The 27,324-nt window shown below is 43.4% G+C and overlaps 1 protein-coding gene across 1 annotated transcript in view; it reads left to right on the top strand.

Moving 5' to 3' along the window:
• Positions 1–27,324, top strand: part of LOC126416610 (liver carboxylesterase 1F-like) — a 168,129-nt gene that overhangs the window by 69,181 nt on the left and 71,624 nt on the right. Inside the window, exons 5-6 of the mRNA XM_050084363.1 lie at positions 11,739–11,883; positions 18,200–18,385. Of these exons, the coding sequence (XP_049940320.1) occupies positions 11,739–11,883; positions 18,200–18,385 (331 nt within the window). The remainder of the gene's footprint in view (positions 1–11,738; positions 11,884–18,199; positions 18,386–27,324) is intronic.

Genomic DNA, 27,324 nt, shown 5'->3' with positions numbered 1-27,324 from the left:
ACAAACATTTAAAAATTTTTTGTTGTTCATAACAGGGCCCAGATCCCTAACTGATCGTATGGAGACGCCTGCGAACTGTATGACAGACACGGTTCTCCCCATAGCTTCCAAATAGACAGTATGTGTTTCCATTTCGCAAGTCATTCTTTGTACGTAACGAATACAGCGTTGTCATTTATCGAGAGCGACCACTACGAGTCAGTTCGTCTGTAGTGGTAAAGTTCGAATGGCGTATTTGTGGTGCATACTCATCTGACGTCTTCCAGTGCTGACAACACTTCTTGCCCTAAAGTGACAACGTGAGCACCGCCTAAACTTGATCTGACCCATGCCAGCATGTCGACATACTTGATAGTATATACGTGTGGTTCTAGTTAACTCCACTGACAATACGAGTTTTGATTTACCTCCATTACAGCCGTAAATCAGTACTGAGAAAGAGTTTTTCCATTAAAGGAATTCAGTTTGTAAAAGCGGTGAAAACTACTCCTGAAAATTTTACATCGTTAATAGTAACGGTGCTATAACATTTCCTTGAGGTATACCCGTAATTGCTTTTACGGCCACTAAGAACGACTTCTTCTGTCTGCTGAAAGTTAAGCATCAATACATATTCCGACATTCCACAAGCTTGTACTTCGTTCTTTAAGTGATAAAGTTTCCCGGAAATCAAGAAATGGAGAACTGTTATATACTGGTGTTTAGATTCCATGGATAAGCAGATGGAGCTGAGTTCCCTCAAAATTAATTTTTGCAGCATATGTATTGATTCTTACAGTTAAGCTTTCCTCTCTCCAGAAAGATCATATTCTCGTGGCATCAGATGTTGTAGCATTTCTTTCTCGTGTGAGTTTAATTAATCTTTTCTATTGCGTCATAATTTATCTTGATATATCTGTCATTTATGAGATAGTGGTTGAAACAAAACAAGAAAAACAATTTATTTCGTAATGAAGCGATTTCAAAACGATTTATGTATTTTATCCTTTTCTCCGCCATCCTCGACCCTCGCAACACCAAAGCGGAAAAACGAACAGCTAGCAGAATGAAAACAACGGAACCATTCTTGGGATATCGGTCACAGATTTGGGGCCTACTTTAGCACTTCAAGCAAATAGTGTCCATCTCAGAATGGATGTAACATACTCATGATCATTTGTGAGAAGATAAATCTGTGAGTAGAAAAGAAGACATCTAACTCACCGATCCGTTCCTCTATAGTTTTCACACCGCTTGGGGCGGCATCCACTAACTTGTGTGATTATCACCTATCAGAGAGCACGGCTTGCGAAAGCCATCTGTTCCGGTACGGTGCGGAGGGTCATCATCATAAAAATGTTTGACGGAGTATGCAGTATATTTCGCTAGGACTTCTCAGCGAATCTTTTCTCTCATGAATAAAAGTTCCGCAGCCCCGCAAGAATAATCCAGGGAGCTGTGAAGTGATTGAGTTGCGCAGTCAGTCCCTCCAACTTCCAAGCGTCCGCCGGACAATTGTACACCGGCTTGCAGTTCTGACGTACGTGAGCAAAGAGACATGTGCTGCCCCCAAGAACAAAATAAATACCTCTGGAGTCATTATTATTCTGAGAGAAATTTTGTACCATTCTGATAGACTCCAGCGCTCAGTGTCTAATATTAAGTTAGAGGAAAAAAACTTTTAATAAAGAGAACCCATTTGTCAGAGGCTCAGGAGTAGTATTTTGTGGCTGGAAATCATAACAGTTCACTCATTCAGTTACTATAAATTCAACATTTTTACTTATTTCATTGTATCAAGACCGTTGATACTGTTGAGGACAACTCTTTCCGTCTAGTGATTTATACGATATTATTTCCAGTCTCGTTCATCGTTTTGGAGGGCAGATTCAGGAATAAATAAATGCACGTGGTGTTCTCTGCGAGATATAAGTCCCTAGCGCGCATGTATAATAGGAAAGGAATTCTCAGAGTGCCTTTCCACGTGAACTTTGATGAACTCTCAAGCTTCCAATGATTCTTTAAATCGTTCATGTCAGTCTCAAGAATCTGGTGCTCAAAAACACTTTAGCTTTTCTATTTATGTCCACCAGCAATATTTTGATCGAGTTAAGCTATTGTGACGTCGCGGAATGTTGGAATTCACGTTTTTCCGTGCCTCGTGAAGGTGCGTTAGTGCTCATTTCAGTTTCAGAACATCTCCTGAATTTGTATCTCCGGAAGTCTACACTTTATTTCTGACGATGGAGATGGCGAGTATAATTTAGAGATTGAGTTTTAACAAAGTTTTCTGCAAATATATCTTAGAACATTTTGTTGTAAGTTGATACTGGTAACAGTTGTATGATACTTATTTTTCATTTCTGAGAGGGACATAGTTCACAAGATTTAGACAATGTGACACGGATTTTGCGAATGATGAAGCCAGTCACGGATATTTCTCGGAGCAATATTTCTGAACTTATTCTTTTTTCACGTGACACTCACTATTCTACGTACAAGGCTGAAACGTTTCTCTTTTTATCCCTGCGTTGCCATGGTATCTGCTTCAACTGAATCGCTGTCGAAGTTTCTCTGACAGTTTCTGAGGGCATGATCGTAGTACTGGGAAACTAATACTGAAGTTCAAAGGCATTTACAGCATCATATTAGGCAAATACAAAATCACTAACTTCAGATAATACAACCGTGACTTAGTCGCTGCTACTACATCGTAATATAAATTGCATCCTCAATACATAAACTGTGCTACGGTTGAGTCGGCGTAAGTTGATCCCTGACAGTTGCAATGAGAGGGACGCGAGAGCTGCAATGGCCTACCTCTACCGATAACGTAATGCGATTTTCTATACATCTCTATGGCAACGCCTCAGTGTTGTCACATCTCTGTACGCGACTACTGCCGTTAGCGCTTCGCAAATGAAAGCTGGCAACAGCGCTACGAACTGTCAGGGAACTTCTTACACCTTCTTAGATATAGGCAGAGCACTCTTTCGTGTTTTATCAGAAATCGGTGTTAACGCTGTGAACGACGCATAATTACTATGTAACAATAGTGACTAATTTATGGATTTATTATCTAATGATAGTCATTTTATATTCGCCTAGTATGATGCTATTAATGCTTTTTAAGAACCTGGTGATGGTCACTAGACCAAAACGGGTTGTTTAAATAAAGATTTTATCAACATTCCAGGTAGGTAATCACGGCATTTTTCACATACATACGAGCTGTAATGCACTGCATGTTGAAAATATATTCCATTCGCCTTACACTTATAGATGGACGATCCAACTTTTTCTTTTCATCAACAAGAATATAACAACGCAGGATGTTTTAAAACAGATTATCTGATCTCACAAGACTATATCTTCTGCACGAATAAAGATAGAACTTGGACAAAATTTTAACTTATACATGGACCAACGAAGTTTTTATTTTCAAAAGAACCATACGATAACACAAAGGTATACCTTTCAGTTGGACGCGAGTACAAACTCTACAATTAGATTTGGGATCGAAGTTTTCATTTACGTTTCACAAAAATTTCAGTGTGAGTAACTTAGAATTTACAACAAGTTTATGTCTTCACGTGTACCATACAACGTGGCTGGGGATTGGAGGGCTAGGTTTTATTGACTAGTAGATGTTCGAGCTGAATTTTCTTCTTATTTAAAGATTTTTTAAAGTTTTGAACATGGCTGCGTGGCCAGCGACCGTTTACAAAGTAAAATTAAAGCAATAGCAGCCCTCGGTCGCAAAAAAGGAGTCTTTTGACCGAGGTTTTGGCACTACTATGAGTGCCTTCATCAGAAGTAAATCTCTCAAATTGGCATTCACGTATAAAACTTAATATCAAGCGATAAAGCTTTAGTCGCAAAATTTTTAAAATGGAATCAATGAAAGGCAAGCCACTATGTGCTGCTCACACGCATCGAGCTACGATAGTTTCAGAGCAGCAGAGTATTGGCAGAGCCCAAAATGTAAATATTGAATAGCCCTACAAAGCAGAGGTTTCGATTAACTGAAACAATTATTTAAGACTTTGCGATATTCTTTAAAACAGAGCTAGTTCTCTAAATCCTTGAAAAGAAATGACTTCATTAACGTAATTCAAACTTTGATTGACAGCGTGCTTAAATTGTAATCTTTCATAATTCTGAAGATCGGCAGGCACCACTGCACTCAGAAAGAAACCCAACACATAGCAAAACAAACAGGCAATCCATACATGTCAACACTGGACAAGTGCAAGTGACTATTGGTCAACATTAACGAGAAGTTTGGTTAGTTCACACATCTCCAGTTATTAAAGGTCTGTTAATATCACACCAACACCAACAACCTTTTGCTACCCTGCGACGCAACTAGTGCTTAATCTGTAGCACGCTTGAGATAGTGTAAAAAACTAAGTACCACTAATCAGACGGTACTGGCCATATACTAATCATCAGTACTAAGTTTCGCTTACACTATAGCTTACTAATCCGTTTATTCTAAGGCGGCACTAGCCAGCGATACAAAATATGGCTCTGAGCACTATGGGACTTAACATCTGTGGTCACCAGCCCTCTAGATCTTAGAACTACTTAAACCTAACTAACCTAAGGACAGCAGACACATCCATGCCCGAGGCAGGATTCGAACCTGCAGCCGTAGCGGTCACACGGTTCCAGACAGAAGCGCCTAGAACCGCACGGCCACACTGGCCGGCCCAGCGATACCATTGCGACTTTTGTTAACTGTGTGGAACTAGCCCTTCTCTTCCCTCACAAATATAAGTGTGGGTCAGATAATTCTTAAAATATAACTACAGTTGGAACAAAGTGGTCAGCGTACTAACGCTGTTCGCCACAGATAACCTTTTGGCCTAGGGCAGCCATTCCTTAAGATCCAGCAACAACTAAACACGGCATATTCATTGCTCTCCGCTCTGACAGATTTATGCCGTGCTCAATAACCAACCCACACAGACAGACAAGGTCTCCACCAACGTCTGCAATAAACGTAGCAGTCGCGCCCCGAAAACGCCAACAACAAAAATTTCCACCCACAGGCACGCAATCGCTCTTAAAATTTCCGACCACAAGCGAGATTATATGCAACAAGAGGAATTACTGGCCAAGAGAGATCTCCTAATATCAAATAACGGCCATAATTTCAGAAAAAAATTTCTGAGAATGTACATGTACATTTGGAAATGAAAATTTGTGGTAAGGTCTTATGGGACCAAACTGCTGAGGTCATCGGTCCCTAGGTTTACTCACTGCTTAGTCTAACTTAAAGTAACTTACGATAAGGACAACACACACACCCATGCCCGAGGGAGGACTCTAACCTACGACGGGGGAAGCGGGCTAAATGTGACAAGTCACCTAAGACCGTGCCTCTACGTCTGGAGTACAGCGTTGTGTGGTAGTGAAACATGGACTTTGGGAAAACCAAAACAGAAGAGAATCGAAGCATTTGATATGTTGTTCTACATACGAATTCTGAAAATTATGTGGACTGATAAGGCGGGGAATGAAGAGGTTCTGTGCAGAATCGGAGAGGAAAGGAATATGTGGAAAACATCGACAAGGACAAGGGGCAGGATCGTACGACATCTGTTAAGACATCAGGGAATGACTTCCACTGTACTTGAGGGAGCTGTAGAGGGCAAAAATTGTAAAGGGATAAAGAGATTGGAATACATCCAGCAAATAATTGAGGGCGTAGGCTGCAAGTGTTACTCTGAGATGAAGAGGTTAGCACAGGAGAGGAATTCGTAGCGGGCCGCATCAAACCAATCAGAAGACTGACGACTAAAACCAAATAAAAATGCAACAAATAGAGTCAACAACCTAAGGTAAATAAAACAGAATACGGACAACCTCACGTCCCTCAGACGTAGTATTCGCAGTGGACTTCACCCGGACGACGTAACAGCTGTTTAGCCAACGATGACGTAAATTTGATGGTAGTAGGTTCCTGTGGGACCACACTGCTGACGTCTTCAGCTCATAGGCTTACACACTACCTAATCTAAAATACACTCCTGGAAATGGAAAAAAGAACACATTGACACCGGTGTGTCAGACCCACCATACTTGCTCCGGACACTGCGAGAGGGCTGTACAAGCAATGATCACACGCACGGCACAGCGGACACACCAGGAACCGCGGTGTTGGCCGTCGAATGGCGCTAGCTGCGCAGCATTTGTGCACCGCCGCCGTCAGTGTCAGCCAGTTTTCTGTGGCATACGGAGCTCCATCGCAGTCTTTAACACTGGTAGCATGCCGCGACAGCGTGGACGTGAACCGTATGTGCAGTTGACGGACTTTGAGCGAGGGCGTATAGTGGGCATGCGGGAGGCCAGGTGGACGTACCGCCGAATTGCTCAACACGTGGGGCGTGAGGTCTCCACAGTACATCGATGTTGTCGCCAGTGGTCGGCGGAAGGTGCACGTGCCCGTCGACCTGGGACCGGACCGCAGCGACGCACGGATGCACGCCAAGACCGTAGGATCCTACGCAGTGCCGTAGGGGACCGCACCGCCACTTCCCAGCAAATTAGGGACACTGTTGCTCCTGGGGTATCGGCGAGGACCATTCACAACCGTCTCCATGAAGCTGGGCTACGGTCCCGCACACCGTTAGGCCGTCTTCCGCTCACGCCCCAACATCGTGCAGCCCGCCTCCAGTGGTGTCGCGACAGGCGTGAATGGAGGGACGAATGGAGACGTGTCGTCTTCAGCGATGAGAGTCGCTTCTGCCTTGGTGCCAATGATGGTCGTATGCGTGTTTGGCGCCGTGCAGGTGAGCGCCACAATCAGGACTGCATACGACCGAGGCACACAGGGCCAACACCCGGCATCATGGTGTGGGGAGCGATCTCCTACACTGGCCGTACACCACTGGTGATCGTCGAGGGGACACTGAATAGTGCACGGTACATCCAAACCGTCATCGACCCCATCGTTCTACCATTCCTAGACCGGCAAGGGAACTTGCTGTTCCAACAGGACAATGCACGTCCGCATGTATCCCGTGCCACCCAACGTGCTCTAGAAGGTGTAAGTCAACTACCCTGGCCAGCAAGATCTCCGGATCTGTCCCCCATTGAGCATGTTTGGGACTGGATGAAGCGTCGTCTCACGCGGTCTGCACGTCCAGCACGAACGCTGGTCCAACCGAGGCGCCAGGTGGAAATGGCATGGCAAGCCGTTCCACAGGACTACATCCAGCATCTCTACGATCGTCTCCATGGGAGAATAGCAGCCTGCATTGCGGCGAAAGGTGGATATACACTGTACTAGTGCCGACATTGTGCATGCTCTGTTGCCTGTGTCTATGTGCCTGTGGTTCTGTCAGTGCGAGCATGTGATGTATCTGACCCCAGGAATGTGTCAATAAAGTTTCCCCTTCCTGGGACAATGAATTCACGGTGTTCTTATTTCAATTTCCAGGAGTGTAATTAAACTCACGCTAAGAACAATACACAGTCATGCCCGAGGGAGGACTCGAACCTCCTATGTGGGGAGGGCGGTGGGGTAGGTGGGGTTTTGGGGGAGGGGGGGGGGGTAGGAGCCGCGCGAACCGTGGCAAGGCGCCTTCGACCGCGCGGCTACCGCACGCGGCACTATGACTTAACAACACTCGCTACGTTGCTGATTTCCGAAATAAATACAGCTAACATGATCACGACGTTCCCCTTGTATAACATACAGGACAGCTCTCGATCGATCAAGAGCCAGGGTAAACTCCATAGCGACCGCGGTACAGCACTACAAGCGGGTTCTGATGCCAACGTCCATGATTCAGCATTAGCAACAGTGGAGGGTGCAGACTAAGCGACATATGCAACGAACAGCCAGATACAACTAACTACTTGTAACGTCCCCACAGAAAATACCCTGTACCACGCACCAATTAATCATTTTCAATCAAACCATCCACATTCATTCACTTTGGAAAAGTTATCTGATCTGATTTTCCCGTAATATATGCGGCGACAGCTTGACGACGCCAAAGTATTTTCTAGTGCGTTTATTCTTTAAAATAACAGAGATGCATATATGCATTCTCCACGGTTGTTAGAGTGGTAACGAGGACAGCTTCTGGAGTATCTGTTGAGGGATTGACGTGTTTCTGAGAGATACATATTCTGCTTTACTTCTCGCTAAAGCGAGCCAATTAACATTTGTGTCGCTAGCGGTTTGTTTGAGGAGAAAGAGACTGTAAAAGGAAAATAATTAAGGCGTGGAATCACCCGAGATCTGGATATGTAATGGAGATGGATTTAATACACAATTTCCTCCATAAATAAGGTTTGTGACTTTTTTGTTCTGGAGTGAATGAGCGAATAAGTTTTTTTCTGAATCATTTGATGATCACGTTGGCCCTGTAATTAGTGGGGAAGTTTCAGCTGTGTCGAAGAGAGCCTGCAATCACTGAGGCTGTGTTAAACCGTCCAAAAAGGCTTCGTACACATCTGGAATTCGCAATCTTTCGTAAAAGGAACAAATTGTCCAAACGATTGATTCTCCCGACTGACTGCAGTGTTTAACAGTAATAATAAATGTAAAGATCTCTTACAGCAAGCCAGCCGCTGGTTACCAAGACGAAGGTTCAAAAATGGCTCTGAGCACTATGGGACTCAACATCTTAGGTCATAAGTCCCCTAGAACTTAGAACTATTTAAACCTAACTAACCTAAGGACATCACACACACTCATGCCCGAGGCAGGATTCGAACCTGCGACCGTAGCAGTCCCGCGGTTCCGGACTGCAGCGCCAGAACCGCACGGCCACCGCGGCCGGCCAAGACGAAGGACTCCACCAAAGATCCTGTTTGGCTGATTTCATGTAATGAAATATTATATTAAAAACTGTACATAGATAAAGGAGAGAAAGAGAGAGAGAGTGAATGAAAATAGAGATAATACTAATAATCCTCCATTAGTCAAATTTTTCGCCTGTCTTATCACGGATCAGCCAAGAACGGGGAGGGCCTTACTTTATTGTATAGATTTATGTGTGAAGGTGAAGGGATCGTAAAGGCAACTGATACACGTCTATACAGACAAGACATTACACAGAGAAAGCGGCTAGCAGCATTTTTCATCTATTCATAGATAAAGAGACGGCAACTTATTATCCGAACATTTAAAAATGTTAAAAACTGAACGTCCAGGTGGTCTGCATCCGACATTAGAAGCACGTCACCGAAACACAACTCTCGTAGTTGTAAAAAAGACAGCATAAAAGAAATGGATTTCCCAAAACGTGATATTAGTGCTCCGGGCTACACACTGACGCACGCAGATCATAAAGTACACTCATGTTCAGAAAACAACAGAACACCTTGAGCGACTAGAGAGAGGAGTTCGTATTCACAAGACGTGTACATTAGTATGATATGCAGAAATGATTAGCAGCTGAACCATGTCGGCCGGCAGATTCAGGATAACGCGGCGCAGCACAGCCCACCGGTAAAATGTGCCAGCGACTCTCGTAGCCGCTATAAACCGAAGGGCATGTATCAGTGTCACTTGAGCAGACGTGCTGGATGCCGCGCAGACGTGTGAGCAAACCGTACCGTCAAATCAGTGAATTCGTAAGAGGGTGTATTTTTGGCACGACAGAATGTGACATATCCATCCGGGAAACTTCTGCTCGTATGGGAATAAGTGTTTCGGCAGTGCAATGAATGTGTGCAGATTGGTGCACGAAAGGCCGTGGAACACGACGAGATGAGTCAGGTCGCACCACCCAGACCGCCTCCAGAGAAGTTCGATATTTCATTTTCATGCCGTTGCTGGAGAGATCAGCGTCCTCGTCCGTCCCCTTTTATCACGGTATGGGTTCCGTGGGCGTTGTCCACTTGTACATGTTCTGTGAATATGGATTTCGTATCTCTAGTCGTTCAGGGTATTATTATGTCTTATGTGAACATGAGTGTACATACCCGAAACACCTAACTGACGTAATAGTGGAAATCATATCATCAAACAAACACTTTTTCCCTAGTATGACGACATCGTGCTCTGGCAAAATGTACTCACGCGCACATTAACCGCTTTTGCATGGAGGCCAACTAGTCAGCTCGTAACATACAGGCAAACTCTAAATTAGAAGGCTGTTTTGCCTGATTCATACAACTTCCGGCAGTCTGCAACCAGAGACAGAACCCTCATCGTATTAAATCCGCAAGTGCACTCTCCCACTTTCGAAGACACCTGAAAAAAAGCCGGTCAACCTGACATATATACATGCACCGTATGACATCAGCAATTAATATCAACGTGCACTACTCACAAGTTTGTCTGTGTGGCCATCTTCCGCAGCAAGCACATAAGTACTTGTTTTGTAAATAAAACTGCCTTTTCCTGCTGCTAGTTACTTTATTTATCCCATACGCGTTTCGCCTTCTCCTGTTCTAAGGCATCATCAGTGGTTTCTATAACGATACAGTTTTGTTAGTTATAGATTACACACACACACACACACACACACACACACACACAAACATACGGTATAAACATAATAAATTGAAGTTAGTAACGAACATATGCTTCGTTAGGTTGGCAACAAATAGGTAAACATATCACAGAAGATGAAACACAAGATGAAACACGTAATGGAGTCGCAATATTTGCGCTGTGAAAAAAAGTGTACGACGAAATAGTTGTATCGATTGACAAAAGAACAATAGTCCACCACAATAAAGAGTGAGAAACATGGTGAAGAGAGTGTGGAAGGCGAGAACACGAAGATGTGATTATATGGCAGTGATAACCTCCAGACCAGATGTGAGGAAACGCAGATCAGCAAATCGTAAGTTATTACTTTTTTTTACAAAACATCGCGAAGTGAACTGTTTGATAATCTAAAACTAACAAAACTGTATCGTTATAGATCCCACTGATGATGCCTTAGAACACGAAAAGGCGAAACGCGTATGGGAGTAACTAGCAGCAGGAAAAGGCAGTTTTATTTACAAAATAAGTGCACTACTGAGCGTGCCGCGCCGAGTGGCCGCGCGGTTAGAGGCGCCATGTCAAGGACTGCAAAAAAAAAAAATGGTTCAAATGGCTCTGAGCACTACGGGTCTTAACAGCTGAGGTCATCAGTCCCCTAGAACTTAGAACCACTTAAACCTAACTAAGACATCACACACATCCATGTCCGAGGCAGGATTCGAACCCGCGATCCTAGCGGTCGCGCGGTTCCAGACTTTAGCGCCTAGAACCGCTCGGCCACTCCAGCCGGCCACGGACTGCAGAGACCTCCCTCGGGCATGGTGTCTGTATTGTCATTAGCATAAGTTTGTTTAAGTAGCTTGTAAGTCTAGGGACCGATGACCTCAGCAGTTTGGTCCCTTAAGAGTTCACATATATTTGAACATTTTCTACCCAGCGTAGTAGCTGATATCGGATGAACGCCGCTTCGACACTAGGAACTGGCGCAGTCGGCAAAGCCGGTCTGTTGCTCCAAGAAAACCGCCGCCATGGCTCGCTACAAGCGTAACAGCAGCGCGTACCAAAAAGAGGCGGGACTTCACATTGTCGCATATAACGAGCACATTTATGTAGATCTGTGAAATCTACTGAATCTCTTTGAAGTACCCTGCACTGTTTATCACATTCCGAAAGTGTTGCCTTAGGGAAACGGATGCCCGCAGCACTCTACGTGATTTGGCTTGCCCTCCCCCCACATGGCCGCCCCTACTGTGCTTTGGTAACTGGTGACTGGGAGGCGCGTTTTGTGTTGCAGGTGGACAGCTCCGCCCGCCTGCCGGTGTTTGTGTTCGTGCACGGCGGCTCCTTCACGGTGGGGTCGTCGCTCGTGGCGCGGCCTGGCTTCCTGCTCGACCACGACATGGTCATGGTCGTGCCTGAATATCGACTCGGTGCCCTGGGTAAGACGGAAGTCTCCAACCATTTTCTTGGACTAGGATAGTTAGCAATAACGGTAGCTTCGATTCAGCTGTCATGAGAATTATTGTCTCCACTGTAAATCACGAATTAATTTTATTGTGTATGTGTATGTGTCCATTTGTCTGTGTGTGTGTGTGTGTGTGTGTGTGTATGTGTGTGTGTGTGTGTGTGTTTGGTAACACGACTAGTTTTCCGATTGAAATTAGAAAGTGTAGCTGCTTACCCCCCATGAACCATGGCATGGACCTGGCGTTGGTGGAAAGGCTTGCGTGCCTCAACGATACAGATAGCCGTACTGTAGGTGCAACCACAACGGAGGGGTGTCTGTTGAAAGGCCAGACAAAGGTGTGGTTCCTGAAGAGGGGCAGCATCCGTTTCAGTAGTTGCAGGCGCAACAGTCTGGATGGTCGACTGATCTGGCCTTGTAACGCTAACCAAAACGGCATGCTATTGTGGTACTGCGAATGGCTGAAAGCAAGGGGAAACTACAGCCGTAATTTTTCCCGAGGGCATGCAGCTTTACTATATGGTTAAATGATGATGGAGTCCTCTTGGTTAAAATATTCCAGAGGTCAAATAGTCCCCCATTCGGATCTCCGGGCGGGGACTACTCAAGAGGACGTCGTTATCAGGAGAAAGAAAACTGGCGTTCTACGGATCGGAGCGTGGAATGTCAGATCCCTTAATCGGGCAGGTAGGTTAGAAAATTTAAAAATGGAAATGGATACGCTGAAGTTAGATATAGTGGGAATTAGTGAAGTTCGGTGGCAGGAGGAACGACACTTTTGGTCAGGTGAATACAGGGTTTTAATACAAAATCAAATAGGGGTAATGCACGAGTAGGTTTAATAATGAATAAAAAAATAGGAGTGCGGGTAAGCTACTGCAAACAGCATAGTAAACGCATTATTGTGGCCAAGATAGACACGAAGCCCACGCCTACTACAGTGGTACAAGTTTATATGTCAACTGGCTCTGCAGATGATGAAGAACTTGATGAAATGTATGATGAGATAAAATAAATTATTCAGGTAGTGAAGGGAGACGAAAATTTAATACTCATGTGTGACTGGAATTCAACAGTAGGAAAAGGAAGAGAAGGAAACGTAGTAGGTGTATATGCATTAGGGCTAAGAAATGAAAAAGGAAGCCGCCTGGTAGAATTTTGCACAGAGCATAACTTAATCATAGCTAACACTTGGTTCAAGAATCATGAAAGAAGGTTGTATACATGGAAGAACCCTGGAGATACTAGAAGGTTTCAGACAGATTATATAATGGTAAGACAGATATTTAGGAACCAGGTTTTAAATTGTAAGACATTTCCAGGGGCAGATGTGGACTCTGACCACAATCTATTGGTTATGAACTGTAGATTAAAACTGAAGTAACTGCAAAAAGGTGGGAATTTAAGGAGATGGGAACTGGATAAACTGAAAGAACCAGAGTTTGTACAGAGTTTCAGGGAGAGCATAAGGGAACAACTGACAGGAATGGGGGAAAGAAATACAGTACAAGAAGAATGGGTAGCTTTGAGGAATGAAATAGTGAAGGCAGCAGAGGATCATGTAGGTAAAAATACGAGAGCTAGTAGACATCCTTGGGTAACAGAAGAGATACTAAATTTAATTGATGAAAGGAGAAAAAATAAAAATGCAGTAAATGAAGCAGACAAAAAGGAATACATACGTCTCAAAAATGAGATCGACAGGAAGTGCAAAATGGCTAAGCATGGATGTGAGAGGACAAATGTAAGGATGTAGAGGCTTATCTCACGAGGGCTAAAATAGATACTGCCTACAGGAAAATTAAAGTGACCTTTGGAGAAAAGAGATCCACTTGTGTGAATATCAAGACGCAGATGGAAACCCAGTTCTAAGCAAAGGAGGAAAAACAGAAAGGTGGAAGAAGTATATAGAGGGTCTATACAGGGGCGATGTTCTTGAGGACAATATTATGGAAATGGAAGAGGATGTAGATGAAGATGAAATGGGAGATATGATACTGCGTGAAGAGTTTGACAGAGCACTGAAAGATCTGAGTCGAAACAAGGCCCCGGGAGTAGACAACATTCCATTAGAACAACTGACAGCCTTAGGAGAGACAGTCCTGACAAGACTCTACCATCTGGTGAGCAAGATGTATGAGACAGGCGAAATTCCCTCAGACTTCAAGAAGAATATAATAATTCCAATCCCAAAGAAAGCAGGTGTTGACAGATATACAAATTACCGAACTATCAGTTTAATAAATCACAGCTGCAGAATACTAATGCGAATTCTTTGCAGACTAATGGAAAAACTGGTAGAGGCCGACCTCGGTGAAGATTAGTTTGAATTCCGTAGAAATGTTGGAACATGTGAGGCAATACTGGCCCTACGACTTATCTTAGAAGAAAGATTAAGGAAAGGCAAACGTACGTTTCTAGCATATGTACACTTAGAGAAAGCTTTTGGCAATGTTGACTGCAATACTCTCTTTCAAATTCTGAAGGCGGCAGGGGTAAAATACAGGGAGCGAAAGGCTATTTACAATTTGTACAGAAACCAGATGGCAGTTTAAGAGTCGAGGGACATGAAAAGGAAGCAGTGGTTGGGAAGGGAGTGAGGCTGGGTTGTAGCCTCTCCCCGATGCTATTCAATCTGTATATTGAGCAAGCAGTGAAGGAAACAAAAGAAATGTTCGGAGTAGGCATTAAAATCCATGGAGAAGAAATAAAAACTCTGAGGTTCGCCGATGACATTGTAATTCTATCAGAGACAGCAAAGGACTTGGAAGAGCAATTGAACGGAATGGACAGTGTCTTGAAAGGAGGATATAAGATGAACATCAACAAAAGCAAAATGAGGATAATGGAATGTAGTCGAATTAAGTCGGGTGATGCTGAGGGAATTAGATTAGGAAATGAGACACTTAAAGTAGTAAATGAGTTTTGCTATTTGGGGAGAAAAATAACTGATGATGGTCGCAGTAGAGGAGATATAAAATGTAGACTGGGAATGGCAAGGAAAGCGTTTCTGAAGAAGAGAAATTTGTTAACATCGAGTATTGATTGAAGTGTTAGGAACTCGTTTCTGAAAGTATTTGTATGGAGTGTAGCCATGTATGGAAGTGAAACGTGGACGCTAAATAGTTTAGACAAGAAGAGAGTAGAAGCTTTCGAAATGTGGTGCTACAGAAGAATACTGAAGATTAGATGTGTAGATCACATAACTAATTAGGAGGTATTGAATAGATTTGGGGAGGATTTTGTGGCACAACTTGACTAGAAGAAGGGATCGGTTGGTAGGACATGTTCTGAGGCATCAAGGGATCACCAATGTAGTACTGGAGGGCAGCGTGGTGGGTAAAAATCGTAGAGGGAGACCAAGAGATGAATACACTAAGCAGATTCAGAAGGACGTAGACTGCAGTAGGTACTGGGAGATGAAGAAGCTTCCACAGGATAGAGTAGCATGGACAGCTGCAGGAAACCAGTCTCAGGACTGAAGACGACAACAACAACAGCTGCTTCTAGGGAGCAGTAACCACGAGAGCTGAGGTGTGTTCGATATCAATACGTAACGAAGGCTACTTCCCCATTACTCCATATTACTCAGAAACAAAATATGTCACAGGCTGTACTTAAGGCTTGGTATGTGATCCACAGCCGTCATACCGAGTGCTGCTGCAGTGACACTCAAACTGGAGATGTCCGTTTCATTCCAGGCAGTAATATAATTTAAATTTGCTGTCTGCAAACACTATATGCCTCCTATTACTAGAATAAACAGAGCAGACCAATGAAAAGAGCTCCGAAAAATATTTAATGGACCTTAAGATAGACAGCCCAACTTACACCTTCCACACTCACACAGGACTGATGATGGAAGTTTGTTTGCTAACTTACGGTGCTTGCAATATTATTAGGGTCAGAATTATTTTGCCTGCCATGTGTATAATTACTTATTTACCATTTAATTTATAGGCCACTGATAATGCATGATATGATTAGATAAATATATTTGATTAAAAACGAAATAAACATTTAGTAGCAACTGAGGATGAGCGGAGCAAATACCGCAATTTTATTCTACCATGTTTCGGTTACAGACGAGTGATTATTTTGCCATCGGTGTTGATATGAAAATTTACTGCCAAATTACACGAGGGAGTTCCAGTATCCATCCCGACGAAAGTACATCTCCTTTCGGTTCTCTTTCGTATACTGATAGTATGCACTACTGATTAATCTATTACCCTCGTTTGAACGAGCTAACAACTCGTGACATAGGGTCTGTGCGTGTTTCTAAATCATGCAGCAGCTGACTATCACACTAGCTCCCACACCGTTGTATCTAAGATAGATGGCGCTGTAATAGTCAGAAACGTATGGCTCACAATTTTAGACGAACAGTTGGTAAAAGGTAGGTTTTTTAAATTAAAATACAGAACGTAGGTACGTTTGAACATTTTATTTCCATTACTCCATTGTGATACATATACCTTTGTGAATTTATCATTTCTGAGAACGCACGCTGTTACAAATGGTTCAAATGGCTCTGAGCACTATGGGACTTAACATCTGTGGTCATCAGTCCCCTATAACTTAGAACTACTTAAACCTAGCTAATCTAAGGACATCACACACATCCATGCCCGAGGCAGGATTCGAACCTGCGACCGTAGCAGTCGCGCGGTTCCGGACTGAGCGCCTAGAACCGCTAGACCACCACGGCCGGCACACGCTGTTACAGCGTGATTACCTGTAAATACCACATTAATGCAATAAAACGTCAAACTGAAGTCCGTCAACATCAATGCATTTGGCACTACGTGTAACGACATTCCTCTCAACAGCGAGTAGTTCGCCTTCCGTAATGTTCGCACATGCATTGACATTCCCCTGACGCATATTGTCAGACGTTGTCGGTGGATCACGATAGCAAATATCCTTCAACTTTCCCCACAGAAAGAAATCCAGAGACGTCAGATCGGGTGAACGTGCGGGCCATGGTATGGTGTTTTGACGACCAATCCACCTGTCATGAAATATGCACTTCAGTGCCGCTTCAAGCGCACGCGAGCTATGTGCCGGACATCCATCATGTTGGAAGTACATCGCCATTCTGTCATGCAGTGAAACATCTTGTAGTAACATCGGTAGAACACTACGTAGGAAATCAGCATACACTGCACCATTTAGATTGCCATCGGTAAAATGGGGGCCAATTATCCTTCCTTCCTCAATGCCGTTCCGTACATTAACTTGCCAAGGTCGCTGACGTTCCACTTGTCGCAGCCATCGTGAATTTTCCGTTCCCATAAAGTGCATATTATGCCGGTTTACGTTACCGCTGTTGGTGAATGACGCTTCCTCGCTAAATACGACGCGTGCAACAAATCTGCCATCGTCCCGTAATGCTCAGTGGCAGAACTGTACACGACGTTCAAAGTCGTCGCAATGCAATTCCTGGTGCACAGAAATGTGTTACGGGTGCAATCGATGTCGATGTAGCATTCTCAACACCGACGTTTTTCAGATTCCCGATTCTCGCGCAATTTGTCTGCTGTTGACGTGCGGATAAGCCGCGACAGCAGCTAAAACACTTACTTGGGCATCATCATTTGTTGCAGGTCTTGGTTGACTTTTCACATGTGGCTGAACACTTCCCGTTTCCTTAAATAACGTAACTATCCGGCGATCTGTCCGGATACTTGGATGATGTCATCCAGGATACCGAGCTGGATGCATAGCACACGCCCGTTGGGCATTTTGATCACAATAGCCATACGTCAACACGATATCGACCTTTTCCGCAATTGGTAAACGGTCCATTTTAACACGGGTAATGTATCACGAAGCAAATACCGTCCGCACTGGCGGAATGTTACGTGATACCACGTACTTATACGTTTGTGACTATTACAGCGCCATCGATCACAAAGCGAAAAAAGTGGTCCAACTAAAACATCCATATTTCTTTACGTATTACACCAATATGTAATAAAAATGGGAATTCCTATTTAAAAAAAAGCTGTTGATATCCGTTTGACCTATGGCAGCACCATCTAGCGGGCCAACCATATCGCCAACTGGCTTCCCCCTTTCAAACTAGACAGTTTCGTTCTTTGTAGTTTTTTCCTTTGATGCTTATTTGGTGAGATATTTGGCCCAGTCACTATCAATGGACCACCCTGTATACATCATAGCTGTGCTACATGTTGTACAATTGGTTTATGTTTGAAAATAATGGAGACATAAATGTTTGATTGGCTCTTCACCGATGTGTTAAACCGAAATTCTTGTTGTTCCAGGGTTCCTGTTCCTGGAGACAGAGGACGCTCCAGGCAACCTGGCGCTGTGGGACGTGGTGGAGGCTCTACGCTGGACGCAGAAGAACGTGGCCGTGTTCGGGGGAGACCCCTCGAGGGTGACGCTGGGCGGCAACAGCGCCGGCGGCGCACTCTCTGAGCTGCTGGCCATAAGCCCAGTGGCAGACGGTCTGTACACAGGACTATTTATTTACCTACTTATTTTTATTTGCTGCGTAATCCATATAACCATCTGAAAGCCAGTAAATTAAAAAAAGAATAGAAAAATTTTATGGCCAACATCTAGATACTATGATGGCTCCTATATTCCATTAATTAGACAATTAACATTCGTAATTACGGTACTGATATATACGGTAGTTACATTTATTTAAAATTTTTGTTTACGTTGACATTTGACAACCAAATAATAACTGAATGAATGGAAGTTCTCTTACAGTTTTTTGCAACTGTTTCTTCTTTTATTTCTTTATTTTAGTTCCGAGTTAAAAGTACCAAAGAAACATAACTGCAAAAAAAGCAGAACAGGACAAAATCATTAAGTTAGCATATAAACACAATCTTAAAGTAAAATAAAAGCGCAATTAGACTATCGCCAGACAGCAGACGGCAGTGATGACAATAACATTGGACCAGAATTACAAATAGCACTATACAGGAAGAGGATGACATACATAAATATGCTGTTATAAAAAAGACAAAACATTAAGGGCAAACATAGTGGTTCAAATGGTTCAAATGGCTCTAAGCACTACGGGACTTAATATCTCAGGTCATCAGTCCCCTAGAACTTAGAACTACTTAAACCTAACTAACCTAAGGACATCACACACATCCATGCCCGATGCAGGATTCGAACCTGCGACCGTAGCGGTCGCGCGGTTCCAGACTGAAGCGCCTTTAACCGCTGGGCCACACTGGCCGGCAAACATAGTGCATTATACAATAAGTACAACAATAGCTGAAGAAGAGAACTGCAGATAACATCATATGACAATGTGAGAATTATAGCACACGTATAAACGTGCCTAAAATAAAAGAAAAACCCAAATAGACAAATATAATACAACCAACCACAATAGTGCCAGTAGAACAGTGACTTAAATTGCACAAGAGCGCAACAGTGAACACGTAATGTACAAATGGGGGTCAGTACGAGAATTAAAACTCAAAATTACGCACCCGATGACGAAGCGGGTTTAAGCCATTTGATAATGAAGACCTCGGCTACTCATCAATTAAATTTGGGCCGTCCGTTGTGGCAGAGCGGTTCTAGGCGCTTCAGTTTGGAACCGCCCGACCACTGCGGTCGCAGGTACGAATCCTGCCTCGGGTAAGGATGTGTGTGATGTCCTTAGCTTAGTTAGGTTTAAGTAGTTCCAAGTTCTAGGGGACTGATGGCCTCAGACGTTGAGTCCCATACTGCTCAGAGACATTTGAGTCATTTTTGAAATTTGGATGCCGGTAGTTATCAAATAGTCTGTGAGCAAGCTATATTTATCAAAACAGTGGAGTGAAACAGGAACACTGGCGGGAAGGGAGTAACCTCTCGCAACCAGTTTCCTGTACAAGTCAGATTGTGCAGTCGTGTTGCTGGAACACGCCAATAAGAAGTGGTTACGATCCGCTACTGCCAGTGTGTCTTTATTGCAGCGTCCACACGTGATGATTATCAACAGATGTAGGTGCGGGGGGTAGCACTTGTGCCCCAGCCTCATGCGAGTGGTAGAAGTCACATGATGTCAACGAAGTTGCACTGAGGCGAATCATGGTCGAGAATAGATGTTCGGTTGTATGGCTACCAGGTAGCCACTCTTAGAGTGCTGGGACATGCCATTCACAGATCCAAGCGTGATAACTCTTACTACTTAATCTAAAAGATATAAATTATGCAGTAAACTGAAGATATATTTCTGAAAGACAGTGTGATGAAAGGAAAAATAAAAAAATTGAAAGAGATACGGTTAAGTTCAAATGGCAGACAGTGTGATGAAAGGAAAAATAAAAAAATTGAAAGAGATACGGTTAAGTTCAAATGGCTCTGAGCACTATGCGACTTAACTTCTGAGGTCATCAGTCGCTTAGAACTTAGAACTAATTAAACCTAACAAACCTAAGGACATCACACACATCCATGCCTGAGGCAGGATTCAAACTTGCGAACGTAGCGGTTGCTCGGCTCCAGACTGTAGCGCCTAGAACCGCACGGCCACTCCGGCCTGCTACGGTTCAATCTCCAGTGCAACAGCAACGAGTTGTGGCCTTGGAATTTTCGTCGATTCTACACCCGCAGCCTCTCTCTTACATTCTATTACAGTTTCCACGCCTGTGGGGTCTTGCAGATGTGGCTGAGTCTCTGAAGTTATACGGCCTTTGTTCGACTTAGAGGGCTGTTGTTAGTACTCACTATGCAACAGTAGGCTCAATTTTAACGTTACATTAGAATTTTGTATAGAATACAAAAGTGTTCGGCGGAGCAAAGTGTTAGCGCACAATGTAGTAAGGATTACACTGTATTGTTTGTTATGTTTTCGAATGCAAACGATGCTAAGAGCAATTAGTTCCATAAGCCCCATAGAAAAAGCTTTCTCTTATATCAACTTCTTCGCCGTGTTGTATTTACGTTATTGTCATTGAACTTCGCCAAATATATCTTTCTTCCCTCTACTGCCTTTATGCCATGTATGAGCGGTATCGTCATGTTCACCGTATATGGCAATGTTTGTGGTAGAGGATGGCCGGATACCCTTTCTGTCGCCATTCTCTCACCCCTGAACCCCGACAACCTTCCCCTACCCCATCCCACCACCGCCACCGCCACCAGCACCACCTCCACTCTCCGTCATGAAATTTTTGTACCCAATCCGTCTGTCTCTAGTGTTATCTTAGGCGAATATGTGTGAAGATTTATCTAAATGTTTGCGTACAGTGTAACTGAAACGGGATATGGGTACCAGGCTTCACCCACGAGGATATCGAGCTGCTGCACAGCCCAAGCTCGTTAATCCGTAGGCGGATTCGAGCCATTCTTGAATCTCGGAAGCAGTGTGCTAACGGGTGAGGCTATCCGGGCGGGTTCAACTTGATCAAACATATAACATGCAGTATATCTTGTAGGTTAGGACTAATTTTCGCCGACGCCTTCATACGTTTACATCTTCATTACACTGCACAAGGCACCTAACGCTGTGTAGCGAGGGGTACTTGTATAACTAACTGAGCCCTCCAACCCTATTTCACTCGCGAAGAGTGCGTGAGAAAAATGATTGTCAGTTAGCTTCACTATAGGCTCTAATTTCTCGAATTTTCTCCTCGTGGTCATTACACGAGACGTATGTAGGGGGAGGTAATGTGCTGTCCGACCCTTCCTGGAAAGTATTCTCTCGAAATATCTCGGTCATGGATAACGCCTCTCTTGTAACGGCTGCCAATGGAGTTTGTTGAGCATTTCCGTAACGCTCTCGCGCCGGCTAAACGACCGCGTGACGAAATGCGGCGCTCTCATTTGGATCTTCTCTCTTTCTCTCTCTCTCCTATCAATCTAGTACGGATCCCAGATGGATGAACAATACTCAAGAATCGATCGAACAAGCGGCTTATAAGCCAATTATTTAGTGAATTATTTAAATTTCCTATTATTTTCAGTCTGTCATCTCCTTTTCCCACTATTTGTTTTATGTGGTCATTTCACTTAAGGTCGCTCTGGATAGTTACTCCTAGATATTTTACGGTACATACTGTTTCCAGCGGTTTGTCATCAACAGTGTAGCTGTAAAGCAATGGATTTCTTTTCCTATGTATGCACAATATGTTACATTTACTTACGTTAAGGGTCAACTGCCACTGCCTGCCCCATTCATCAATTCTCCGGAGGTCATTCTGCAAATCGTTACTACCTTCTGGCGTTACTACATTGTGACAGACAACCACATGCATCATCTGCGAACAGCCGACACTTTCTACAGTGACGGCCCTATCACACTTCCTCGGGGTACTTCGGAAATTACTTTTATATCTGTCTATTTTGTTCCGTTAAGAACGTCTTGTTGCGTTCTATCTGCAAGGTAGTCTCGAATCCTGTCAAAAATCTGCCACGATACTTGATAATCTCGAATTTCTTACACTAAACGACACTGAGGGACGGTGTCAAGTGCGTTCCTGAGTCAAGGAACGCGGCATCAACCCCAAGCGCCGTCGTCTACTGCGCTGTGGGTCTTACTGCTACTAACGTACGACAAAAATATACAGTTCCCAAAATCTGTTTGACATTCTCCAGATGTCGGAACACCACGTCTTCCTTGGTTGTTTGAATAGCTTTAAGTGTAAGTGTTGCTGAAGATGCGGACGCCGGACTGTGAAAGAATAAGTTTCACAATCGTAATATTTCACTACCGTGCTCTCCCACTTCGCTTGCATTCATTGTAGAGTGTTTATCCTTGCTTTGCAGACTTGACTCCCTGGGAAGACACACTTCCTTACATTCTTCCAGTCCAGATGGCACACCAATCAGGTTCCTTTCAGAGTATACAGACACAATAGCGCCTTTCTTAGCAGTCATATACAACCGCTCACTTGACAAAAAGTATGTTCCTAAAGACTGGAAAGTAGCACAGATCACAGCAATATTCAAGAAAAGAAATAGGAGTAACCCATTGAATAACAGACCCATACAACTGACCTCAATTTGCCATGAGATTTTGGAGCATATACTGTACTCGAACATTATAAATCACATTCAAGAAAATGACTTATTTATACATAACCAACACGGATTCAGAAAACATCGATCTTGTGCAACGCAGCTAGCTATTCCCATGAAGTAATGAGTGCTGTCGACAAGGGATCTCAGGTCGATTCCATATTCCTAGATTTCCAGAAGGCTTTCGATACCGTTCCTCACAAGCGGCTATTAATCAAATTGCGTGCATATGGAGTATCGTCTCAGTTGTGTTACTGGATTCGTGATTTCTTCTCAGAGAGGTCACAGTTCGTAGTTACAGACGGTAAATTATCGAGTAGAACAGAGGTGATATCTGGTGTTCCGCAAGGTAGTGTCATAGGCCCTCTGCTGTTTCTGATTTACATAAATGATCTAGGTGATAATCTGAGCAGCCCCCTTAGATTGTTTGCAGATGATGCTGTAATTTACCGTCTAGTAAAATCATCAGACGATCAATCCCAATTACAAAATGATCTAGAGAGAGTATCTGTATGGTACGAAAAGTGGCAATTGGCTCTAAACAAAGAAAACTGCGAGGTCATCCACAGGGGTACTAAAAGAAATCAGATAAATTTTGGGTATACTATAAATCACACAAATCTAAGGGCTGTCAATTCGACTAAATACCCAGTAATTACAATTACGAGCAACTTACACTGGAAAGACCACATAGATGATATTGTGGGGAAGGCGAAACAGAGACTGCGCTTTGTTGGCAGAACACTTAGAAGATGCGACAAAAGCTGCGCGGTGTGGGATCCGTACCAGGTAGGATTGACGGAGGACATCGAAAAAGTGCAAAGAAGGGCAGCCCGTTTCGTGTTAACGCGCAATAGGGGTGGGAGTGTCACTGATATGATACGCGAGTTGAGGTGGCAGTCACTGAAACAAAGTCGGTTTTCTTTGCGGCGAGATCTATTTACGTAGTGTCAATCACGAACTTTCTGTTCCGAATGCGAAAACATTTCGTTGACACCCATCTACGTGGTGAGAAATGATCATCATAATAAAATAAGAGAAATCAGAGCTCGACCGGAAAGATTCAGGTGTTCCTTTTTCACACGCACCATTCGAGAGTGGAATGGTAGAGAAGTAGTATCAAAATGGTTCGATGAACCTTCTGCCAGGCAGTTATGTGTGAACTGAATAGTAACCATGTAGATGTAGATATACTAACAATCTGTTTGTGACTACATTTGCAAGATCGTAAATCATATGCCATTATTCGGGTCCCTTTATAGTCCTATGCTGACCTACTACTGACCGAATGTTCTGTCTAATGGTATTGAAAGATGTGCAGTGAAAATATGTGTGTTCTGGAGTAATTTCGTCTTCACAGTTGCAAATGCCTCTGCCTGAGCCTGAATCGTACAAGATGTGTGCGAGAAGGAACGTGACCGGTCAAAAGATGCTCCTGGCCCCGACTGGGGTGGGCATAATGGGTTTCCAAGCTTTCCCGTATGTCAAGTCAGCAAGCGTAATCTCGTCGGCTTTTATCAGTAATGTCCTATTGACGCTACCAGTTCTCCACCTACTTTTTTTTATGGAATTTGTCGGTGACCTAACACAAGTTCTCTTCTGGGCATTTTCGACAGTTCCTTCTTTTAAACCAGTATGAAGCATCTTTGTTCCTAATGCTGCTGTCCATCGGGTATATTTCGAAAACCACATATAATAACTCATATGGATTGACTCAGAGCGCTCCAAGTAGCACACCGCTCACTCCTCGACGCTCAGCTACTGTATGTCTCTCGCCATATCTCGAGTCGATACACCCAAGCGCTGACCCTGAAACTGACTACTGCTGCGAATAAGGGACTGTGGTACGCTTGCATGTCGGACCGTGGTAGACTAAAACTGGTAGTTACTGTACTTGTTATTTAATGCATTTTTCGAAGCTTTACACACTGCCGCTGCGTGATCTCTGCGAGTAAGATTTACATCAATTTTTATCCCTAGCAATTTAAAGGTCGTCTTCCTAGCTATGGAACTATGGATGTATTTCCTAATTTCAGTCTTGGATTTCTAGTCGTGCCGGCTTACGTCATATCGATTTCCTCCAAAGATCGTATCTTTTCGGCGCTCGTGATGCGGTCGCGAGGTGGCGCGCGAGAGAGGTGATGAACCAAGAGGAAGTGCGGAGTGAGGGACAGTTAGTAACAGGTAGTGGATACGAGAGGTAACCTTGGCGGCGAATAATGTCGCTATGAACACGTACGTTCGGGTCGGCGCCGGCTGCATTTGGCGCATTTTGGGATGAACTGCGTAGTGAAGAAATTTGGTGGTCGTTAGCCAACAATATGTTGTTGGAGATCCTGATTCTTGACCCACCTTTCCGATGCTGTTAGACACGGAATTCAGCTGACGTAATAAGTTTATATCATTGTATTTACGTCATTCGTTGGAGACACATTTTCTGCCTTCCGTGTTGCAAGTGTGATGAACCTGAGACAGCTTACTGGTTGTTTCTCAATCACGAAACTCTGGGCACAGTTTATCTTGTAGTTCACCGCTACGAAACTTGTTGTGCCCTTCTGACTGTAGTAATTCGTGTTAACGTCTGATTGTGTCAATATTTTAGTTTACCACTTAAACCATGGGGCTTGCTATGTATTATTTCTTAATCTTAACGTTTAGTCTGTTTTAGAAACACTGTGTATCACTGAACACACGGATGCACTAATGAATGTTCGTACCGCCATATCGTTTTGTGGAGTCTTGAATGTTTGGGTCCATCAGGGACGTGTAATTATTATAGGGCTAATTCATCATTTTATGCCTTTCCTTGACGTAGTCTTATGCTAGTGTGATTTTAACTGCTTGTTTAAAATAGTGTTTCAGTGTGATTTGACTACTGCTTGGAGGCAGTGACAATTTTTTAAAGGGTTTTGATATTAATTTTATGTTGTTTTACCTTCTATTGTTCTAAGTGCACTGCTTTGTGTTACTAATTTATTTTTCGATAGATTCCAAGTGAGAAGAACTTCAAACATTCGAATAATCGCATACCCACAAAGCTAAACTTATATTGCTTTGGGTCGACTGATGTAGTGTGAATCACTGAAGAACTAGTGCTAAGTTTCCTATAAATATCGAAACATACCTTATTAACCAGTTGGAGGGATGAATATAAATAATTTAGCACACCTTACTGGTTCGTGACTTCATGAGTAAAAAGCAGTTTAGGTTGAAGACTGTTAAATTCAAGTAACAGGGTATCTGGATTCTCGTCGTGACCTTTAAAAACAATCAGTATGTGATCGACATAGCTTCTACAAAAAAAGGATATGTTAAGATGGTTCGATGCTGTTACATGGGGGAGATACCCGTGTTTTAGATTTCTTGTGAATACATCTGGAAGAAAGCCTGAGAGAGAAATCCTCATAGCTAGCCCATGGGCTTGCTTGTAAATATTATTATGAAATGAAAAATAGTTATGTGAAGCAAGTAACTCCAGAAGGGAGAATATCTCAGCAAATTCCTCACTGATGACAGATGGATTATTGAGCAGAGAATGCCGCACATTGCTGACCGTTTCTATAAGGGAAACTTTAGCATAGAGATTTTTTATATCAAGTGAAAGAAGAATACAACCGTCCGGAAACGTACAACTTTGGAGCAACTCCTATTGCATAACGAAAGTGAGTATGTAAACATAACTCTACCTTCAACGCATCGTATAAAAACTTTGAGGCATGATATCATGGGTTTCCAATTCCGTTTAGTATGACGTGGACAGGAAGGCAGGTTTGTGAATTTTTACTTGTGGCCGGCCGGTGTGGCCGTGCGGTTCTAAGCGCGTCAGTTTGGGACCGCGTGACCGCTACGGTCGCAGGTTCGAATCCTGCCTCGGGCATGGATGTGTGTGATGTCCTTAGGTTAGTTAGGTTTAAGTAGTTCTAAGTTCTAGGGGACTGATGACCTCAGTAGTTAATTCCCATAGTGCTCAGAGCCATTTGAACCATTTTTTAACTTGTGCACAAAGAACAGGTGTTCCAGGGTTCATCACTTTCAATTTATATAGGTCATTCGGAAGGATTATATATTACCACTCCTCAAGCTGCGCCTTAAGGACTTCACCGTACGCCAATATGGGATCGATTCCTACTGCATGGATGCCATTTTCCGCATAAAAAAGTTTAATATATTTTCAATATAATCCTTCCTATAGAGCAACACTTCAGTGTTCCCTTTGTCTGCCAGTACCAGAGTAGTGCCTGATTAAGCTTTATGGGGATCGCTTTAAGGACTTTCTGTTGAAATGAGAGGAAAGATTTATTAATTAACTTACGTATAATACTGCTAGCTTTGGCACTAAGTTGAAGTTTCACATCTCTTTTCGGTGAGGACTTCATCAAAAGCGAGCTTCAAATCAGCGGAGAGAGGT

This window comes from Schistocerca serialis, chromosome 8, assembly GCF_023864345.2.
Source record: "Schistocerca serialis cubense isolate TAMUIC-IGC-003099 chromosome 8, iqSchSeri2.2, whole genome shotgun sequence".
Taxonomy (NCBI): Eukaryota; Metazoa; Arthropoda; class Insecta; order Orthoptera; family Acrididae; genus Schistocerca; species Schistocerca serialis.
Note: the sequence above shows the minus strand (reverse complement) of the source record. Positions and strands in the feature narration are given on the sequence as shown.